The sequence below is a fragment of the Hypanus sabinus genome, chromosome 9 (assembly GCF_030144855.1).
Source record: "Hypanus sabinus isolate sHypSab1 chromosome 9, sHypSab1.hap1, whole genome shotgun sequence".
NCBI classification, from domain to species: domain Eukaryota; kingdom Metazoa; phylum Chordata; class Chondrichthyes; order Myliobatiformes; family Dasyatidae; genus Hypanus; species Hypanus sabinus.
Genome location: NC_082714.1, coordinates 103,959,064 through 103,967,450, shown reverse-complemented (window position 1 = coordinate 103,967,450; position 8,387 = coordinate 103,959,064). Strand labels below are relative to the sequence as shown.

General features: G+C 43.9%; 1 protein-coding gene across 2 annotated transcripts; it reads left to right on the top strand.

Moving 5' to 3' along the window:
- On the top strand, positions 1-7,616 carry nudt19 (nudix (nucleoside diphosphate linked moiety X)-type motif 19). Of its 2 annotated transcripts, none has more exons than XM_059980338.1 (2): positions 1-440; positions 6,365-7,616. In XM_059980338.1, exon 2 carries the CDS (start codon positions 6,370-6,372, stop codon positions 7,519-7,521), a length of 1,152 nt encoding a protein of 383 aa, XP_059836321.1. In that variant the 5' UTR covers positions 1-440; positions 6,365-6,369; the 3' UTR covers positions 7,522-7,616. The 2 variants fall into 2 exon arrangements, with proteins under 2 accessions (XP_059836321.1, XP_059836320.1); XM_059980337.1 differs by having other exon boundaries at positions 309-448.
- The last annotated feature ends 771 nt before the right edge of the window (positions 7,617-8,387 follow it).

The following is an 8,387-nucleotide window of genomic DNA, read 5'->3' as shown; positions in this document are numbered from 1 at the left end:
TGTGAGTCCTGAATCATCACCGCCCGACTCGGTCTTCTTACACCCAGCATGTCGTTGGCACCTCTTCCCTACAACCCCGTGCCGAAGCTGCCGCAGCCCTAGATGCCACTTACCGACACTTTGTTTTCACGGTAATCGTAAACGACAACCGGGCCCCGGCATCACACACTGCCATTTCAGCGCATGTTTTATCTCTCTCTCAGTGGCTGTAAAGCCCCACGAAGCCTGCGGTGAAAGGACGTTTGGAATCATCCCGCCGGGCACAAGGACCTCAACGCCCCCCTCGGTCGCCGGTGGCCGCGGTGACGACCCCACCAGAAGGGCCGGTCGGTTGTCGCAGCAACCGGTCCATCCAGCTCCGAGCAGAGCGACAGATCGTGGATCGAAGGGCCGGACGACGGGAGGGCGAGTGGTGGTGGTGTCCGTGGAGGAAGAAGACGGTGAGGAGGTCCGTGGACGGGGGGAGGGGTTGGGAGGAAGGTGAGGAAATATCCGTGGGAAAGTGTTGAGTGTGGAGGGAGTCTGAGGGGTGGATAACTGGGAAGGGTCCAGGGGATGTGCGGAGGACGTAGGGAGAGTGTGCTCCATGGGGTGGGGTTTGAGTGAGAGGGATGGGCCCGGGGGGGGGGGGGTCCATTCGTGAGATGGTCTCAACCTATTCACTTCAGCTCAGGAAATATCTTCCTTCTTGCAATTCTTATCTCTGAAGCATCCTGGGATTTATTTACCTACCATGACGGGAGTGTGGTGGTTAAGTTAATAGAAGCCTTGACTAAGAACCAGAGATGTCATTCAATGAATTTGAGTTGGGATTAACCTGTAACTTTGTTTTAATGTTGTGGGAACACAAGAGACTGCAGTTCCTGGAATCTGGAGCAATAAACGAACTGCTGAAGGAACTCAACAACACGCACAACACGCTGGAGCAACTCAGCAAGTCAAGCAGCGTCCGTGGAAACGAACAGTCAACTTTTCCAGCCGAGACCCTTTGACTTTGTTTCCATGGATGCTGTCCGACCTGCTGAGTTCCTCCAGCATGTTGTGCGTGTTGCTTTGATCCCAGCATCTGCAGAGCATTTTGTGCTGAAGGAACTCAGTGGATCAGGCTGCATCTGTAGAGGAAAATAGAGAGTCAGTGTTTCAAATGTTAGTGATGATGACTATGGAACTACCATGTCTTGACATCACTAATATATGAAGACCCCAACTGGTTCCAAAAAGGAAATTTTATGCCAGTTAGGAATACAAATCCACTGGAGGTCGCAGTAAGGAGGTATACAAGCAAAGTTCAAAGTAACTTTATTATTAAAGAATGTGTATGTTGCTATATGCAGACTTGAGATTCATCTTCCAGTGGACAATCACAGTAAATAAAAGAACCACAATAGAATCAATGAAAGACTGCACCCAACAGGACAGACAACAACTCAAGCAAAAAAAATCAACAAACTGAACAAATTCAAAAAGAAAGAGAAAAAAAATAAAGTAGTAAGCAATAAAGATCGAGACCATGAGACAAAGAGTCCTTGAAAGTTAGTCCAAAGGTTGAGGGAACAGTTCAGTGATGGGGAGATGAAGTTGAGTGAGGTTATCCCCTCTGATGGTGGTGGGGTAATAACTGTTCCTGAACTTGGTGGAGCGGGTCTAGAGGCTTGTATACTTTCTTCCTGAGGCTTCTATACTGTCTTTCTTTCAGCAGCATGAAGAGAGCATGGCCTGGATAATTGGGTTCCCTGATGTTGGATGCCGTTTTAAGAACATATAAAACCTACAGCACAATGCAGGCCCTTTGGCCCACAATGCTGTGCCGAACACATACTTACTTTAGAAATTACCTATGGTTACCCAAAGCTCTCTATTTTTCTGAGCTCCAACTGCCTATCCAGGAGCCTCTCAAGAGAAACTGTTGTATCCACCTCCACCACGATCACCGGCAACCCATTCCAGGCACTCACCACTCTCTGCATAAAAATCTTACCCCTGACATCTCCTCTGTACTTACTTCCAAGTACCTTAAAACTGTGCCCTCTTGTGTTAGCCATTTGAGCCCTGTGAAAAAAGCCTCTGACTATCCACATGATCAATGCCTCTCATCATCTTATACACCTCTATCAGGTCACCTCCCATCCTCTGTCGCTCAAGGAGAAAAGGCCAAGTTCACTCAACCTATTTTCATAAGGCATGCTCCCCAATCCAGGCAACATTCTTGTAAGTCTCTTCTGCACCCTTCCTAGAGTCTCCACATCCTTCCTGTAATGAGGTGATCAGAACTGAGCACAATACTCCAAATGGGGTCTGACCAGGGTCTTATATAGCTGTAACATTACCTCCTGGAACTCAATCCCAAGGTTGATGAAGGCCAATACATTGTATGCCTTCTTAACCACACACTCAACCTGCGCAGCAGCTTTGAGTGTCTTATGGACGTGGACCCCAAGATCCCTCTGATCCTCCACATTGCCAAGGGTCTTACCATTAATACTATATTCTGCATTATATTTGATCTACCAAAATGACCCACTTCACGCTTATCTGGGTTGAACTCCAACTGCCACTTCTCAGCCCAGTTTTGCATCCTATCAATGTCTCGCTGTAACCTCTGACAGCCCTCCATACTATCCACAATGCCCAACCTTTGTGTCATCAGCAAATTTATAACCCATCCCTCCGCTTCCTCATCCAGGTAATTTATAAAAATCATGAAGGAGTCCCAGAACAAATCTCTGAAGCACACCACTGGTCACCAACCTCCATGCAGAAAATGACCCGTCTATAACCATTCTTTGCCTTCTGTGGGTAAGCCAGTTCTGGATCGACAAAGCAATGTCCCCTTGGATCCTATGCCTCTTTACTTTCTCAATAAGCTTTGCATGGGGTACCTTATCAAATGTTTTCCTACTCTTTCACTGGTTACTCTTTTCCTCTTAAATAAACTTTAGGATGACTAGGATTCCCCCACTACTACAACCCAATTCTTCAGCGATTTTCTGACAAATTTGTCCATCTATCTGTGTACTACTGGAATGTCTAGTATAATCCTAGCAAAGTTCATTTTTGTTTTTAAACTCTATTCATACATCCTCATTTAACAACACTTTCATGATATTCTCCCTTTCTATTGCAGGGTTGACATCCTTAATAATGTCCCCTCTAATGTAACACTTTCCCCATACCCTGGAACACTGTTGCTAGTTCTACCCCTCTTTCATCTATCACGTGACCAGGTTACCAAACCAGCAGAAATGGAATGATACATTGGAGTCTGGTGGTACTGTAACTAGAAGTGTTTATTAGTAAACTAAGTAATACAGTACAATAAAATGCAAATATACATATAAAACAGGTTAGCAATGATATATACAGAAGTGGGGAAATATAAATCAAAACCAAGCTCTATCAAAGTCTAGGGGTAAATGAATAGTCATATGATGATGCAGAGTTCAGTTCAGTTCGGTTTAGTTTAAGTCAAGGTAGTTGCTGTTGTACCGTTGGAGAGAGAGCGAGCGAGCAAGAGGTGAGCAGTTGCAGCAGGAAAAACCTTCTGTTGTCTTCTTGTCCTGCTGTGCTGTTGTGGTCACTGACTGTGACCCCTCTGTTCCCGGCCAAACCGTTCTTCAGTGGTGAGCCTGTCACCCAGGCGAGGATGGACACACACACACAAACCCCCACCGGTCTGCCTTCACACACTGTGATCGATTTCCCCGAATCGATCCTCCAAGCCCCCACCTTCCTGTGGGTGCACAACGCTCTTTCAGTGTCCTGTGGCATGTCTGCCGGTGTCTCAGCAGACTCCCTTTTTATCTTCCCTGACGGGGTACCAGCTATCCATCATGTCCATCACCTGGCGCCTCCTTGCTGTGTCAGCAGGGATCCACACAAACAGGCCAAATGTCCTTGGCGCTAAAGTCAACAATTAGCGATGGAGCCATAATACTAAATCATCCATGGAGCCATAATTTAAATCTTTGTCTCTCTCTCTCACATCTGCAGCAGGATGCCTGCCCCACTCTTCATCTCTCTCTCTTGTTAGCAGCATAGTTCCCGGGGGGTCAACTCTGGACCCTATCTCCATCTGTTTTTCTCATCGCACATAACACATCCATGTTTCTGTGATCACCGTGACATTGTATTTTCATATGATGATTAATGTTCTTAAGCTCTTACATGTCCGTCTGCTTGCTGGCATCAAGATAAATGCTGTCTTATTGTAACCCACCTACTTTCCCAACTTGACTTTCTTGGTTTATATTCCATATTTGACTCTTATCTCCATGCTTACTGTTCTGCAACACACACCCCTGCCAAATTAATTTAAATCTCTTCAACACAAAAGCAAACCTCCCCATAAGGATATTTGTCCCTTTCCAATTCAGGTGCGATTTGTCCTGTTTCAGGTAAGATGGCAGCATGTTCGATTGCAGCAGCTTCTACACAGTCAATCAAAGATGTTATTGACTTCATTAAACATATTTTTACCATCGCAAGACCCTGCTGGACATTACAAGCTTAAAGTAGTGCAGGTCTTCCCCATCAGTGAGTTGCTGGTTGGCGGAGAAGGTGAAGGAGCTGGATTTGGTGCAGATTGTGTTGTTGCCTGCATTAGAGAAGTAGTGGAGGAGTCGGTGCATGAAGGTGGTGTGCTGTCTAACGGCGGTGATAATCTCCGTCACCTCGCAAGGCCCAGTTGGAAATTGTGAACGTGGAATGCTACAAGTTGGATTCACAGATTTATTGTGCACTTGGGATTTTGGACTATATTCTTTTTTGTGTGACTGGATTTTACTGATACAGTATCTTGTATGTGCCTTGTGCTGTGTATGACTGTAGGTACTGTGTTTTGCACCTTGACCCCAGTAATGCTATTTCATTTGGCGGTGTTCATGTCCGGTTGAATGACAGTTAAACTTGAACTTATACCTGCACCTTCCCAAAATAGAGCAGTATTCAAAATTCTGCCGAAATCCAATATGATGACAGGTCCTGGTTACATATTCTTGCTATTCTTCCTGACCCACATTGGTTTATGGTACCAATGCATCAAATTTAACATTTGTATCTGTATTAAAGTTCCTGGCACAAACAAGAGAAAATCTGCAGATGCTGGAAACCCAAGCAACACACACAAAGTGCTAGAGGGACTCAGCAGGCCAGACAGCATCTATGGAAACAAGTACGGTTGACATTTCGTCCCGAGACCCTTCATCTGGACTGATGCTGCCTGGCCTGCTGAGTTCCTCTGGCATTGTGTGTGTGTGTGTGTGTGTGTGTGTGTGTGTGTGTGTGTGTGTGTGTGTTGCTTAAAATTCCTGGGCTGCCTTGTTTTTTGTCTACTTTAATCACCCTGTCCAACACCTTCCTCTTCTGTTCCTGTGACTCTGTACAACCCACACACTATTACTCAATGATTGATGACATTTTTTATTTCAACTGCCTCTATCCCAAACTGTGTATTCGGAATCTTTTACCAGCAGTTCCTCATTTGAATCTGTCTTTGAAACCTATACCTTTGAGAAATATTTAGTCACTCAATATGACCTAAATACATAGTTTACCTTATATTGTTCCTTATAATATTCCTTACTAATATTGTTCCTTACCTTGCTTTTCTGTTATATATTTAATATTCACATTTTATACAAATAGAAAATAAAAGAGAATTCCATTTTATTTATTTACTAATACCACTACACATAAACAAGTTGTCATTCATTTTGGCTGCCTGGGTAACCCAGATTCAGGATCTTCCCAGTTTCTTTTCCACCCACCACAAGCCTTCAGCCTATCCTCATCTTATTTTTTCCTTATCCACCACTCCATCTACCCATCATCCACACACTCCCTCCACTGGGTTTCCTTCCTCTACTGTTCCCATCGGCTCACCCCATCTCCTTTATTTCATTCCATGCTCCATCTTCCTTTCATAATAGATTCCATCATCTGCAGCCTCCACCCATCAGTCACTGTAACTATTTCTACCCTCCTCCAACTGCCTACTGTCAATCCTCAGTTGGATCTACCTTTTGCTAGCCAAACTTTGTTACACCTTATTCTCTCGGTTCAAATAATGGCTATCATGCCCCCCCCACCAAACTTTCAATCTGGAGGAAGGGCCTTGACTACAATCGTGACTGTTCTTTTCCTTCCACACCTGCTGCCTCAACTGAGTTCCTTCAACATTTGGTGAAGTAGTGTCAGCCGTACCTTAAAGCATAAGGTTGCTGGTTCCAGCCAAGAAACACTGCAGTTGTTAGTTCACATTAGAGAACATGGAGGAAACGGTTACAGTAGAACTGGAATTAGTGATAAGTTGTAGGAGCTACAAAACCATGGTAACGATAAACTAAAATGGTTGTATTTATTGCAGCAAAGATGAATAGAGACTTAAAATATTGGAAGGAAGCAGCAACTGTGATCCTGGTTGCAGGTATCCGAAGGCATAATTTGAGTAAAAGTGTTACAAATATGCAAACCTGTCAACAACCACAAGGAAGGAATCTATCTCACAAATGCTTGGAAAATTCAGGGCATAATTATGCCTTGCTTATGTTGCAGCGGAATACAAGGAGCAATTTTTTTCCCAATGCATATGTGTTTCCAGGAGGTCGGATAAGCTCAGGTGATTTTTCCAATGAATGGATCCAGTTGTTCCATCCTTTTTGCCAGTCACCCAACTTTAAGCTGGATACAGTCAAACAAACTGCTCGGAGGTCTCCAATCTTTGCCACAGACAAGAGAAAGCTAGGATCTCAAATACCTGCGGAGGTAGCTTTCCGTATTTGTGCCATTAGGGAAACTTTTGAAGAGACTGGTGTACTCCTTGTGAAGCCAAATCACCCTGATAAAGAATTGAACAACCATGGGGTCATACAGCTTACACAATGTAGCCAAAATAAACTTGAAAGTTGGAGGCCTCTTGTGCAGGAAAATGCATCAAATTTTATAAAACTGTGCAAAGAGTTGGACTGTTTACCAAATATTTGGGCATTGAAGGAGTGGAGTAATTGGTTGACTCCTACTTTTCAGAGAAGGAGATTTGATACTGCATTCTTTATTTGTTGTTTGGAAGAAATTCCTTTCACTGCACATGATGGTCGTGAAATAATTTCTCACAGTTGGATGACCCCTATTGAGGCAATAAAGCATCACCAATCTGAGCAACTCTTTATTCCTCCTCCACAATGGTATGAGATAGGAAGACTTTGTCAATTTAACTACCTTCAAGATCTGCAGAGGTTTAGCCAAGATCGTTCTGTGGAAGGTTGTGAACGATGGCTTCCAGTCCGACTAACGGCATCTGATGGTTTTGCCACCTTGTATCCTGGGGATGAACTTTATCCTGAAAATCCAGATTTCACAGGGGAAACAGACATAAAGCTCACTTCCTCCAAATCTCTGAAAGAAATACGGCTAGAGGTCACAAGACTGCACCGGGCAGAATGCCAAAATCCATATAACTGTACTCTGTATGTGAATATTGAACCCCGATATAAACATGTGCACCCATTCAATGGTCATAGGTAAACTGTATAAGTAAGACACAAAAAATAGTATCTGTAATAAATACAAATGTGTATTATAACTGGTGTTTATATCTGAATAAATTTTCATGTAGAACATTGAAAGCAGTGAAACCCCTTTTTACCAGGTGTCTATAGAAACATGGCTCCTTTGCACCTTGCTAACATCCACTGTACTCAGTGCTGAGAAAACCACCTTTCTCAAAATTTATAAGTCTATGGTCGGTATGACTTGGGTCCCACCTAAACTGGGAAGTTGGGATGGCTTGACCACCCGAACTGATCTGTGTAAGTACTGCCCCGACCCCATCCAATTAGCCATTGAGAAGAAATAACAGATCATACACTGCATACAATTGCAAAGAAAGTATATTAACAAATTTCAGCTTTATTGAAGTTAGTAGGAAAAGAAATGCAAAGAAAAGGGGCCCTTTACAGTTAACCCAGTCCACATGTGCACATAAGTTGGAGCTCATCTTGCAGTTGTCTTTAAGTCACGTGCTGGACCCACGGTCTGTGTGAGAACACACTCCACCTTCCGAATGTCGCTCAAAATCCACCTCACACAAACAGGCTCCCCCACGGGAGTATTGGTTCTCCTTGAAGCCATTTATCTGCAGTAAGCACTTTGTGCAACAGGGATGGAATCCCCTGTCACCTTCTCTCAGCTCCCACCAAAAAGACTTTAATCCACACTAGTGTCCATCACAAAAACCTCTCTACCCAACGTTCTCTAGAACCTTCTCCCAATTCCACCATCTTGATTGGCTGACACGACATTCCTAAGTTGAACAACATAGCCCCTCATCTTTAGTTCAAACCCAAACCGCTAAAATGAGATACCTACAACATGGGAGTAAAACTCTTAAC

Bases quoted from the DNA above. Each gene is read 5' to 3' on its own strand.
- nudt19 (XM_059980338.1), top strand. From the start codon at position 6,370: ATGAATAGAGACTTAAAATATTGGAAGGAAGCAGCAACTGTGATCCTG.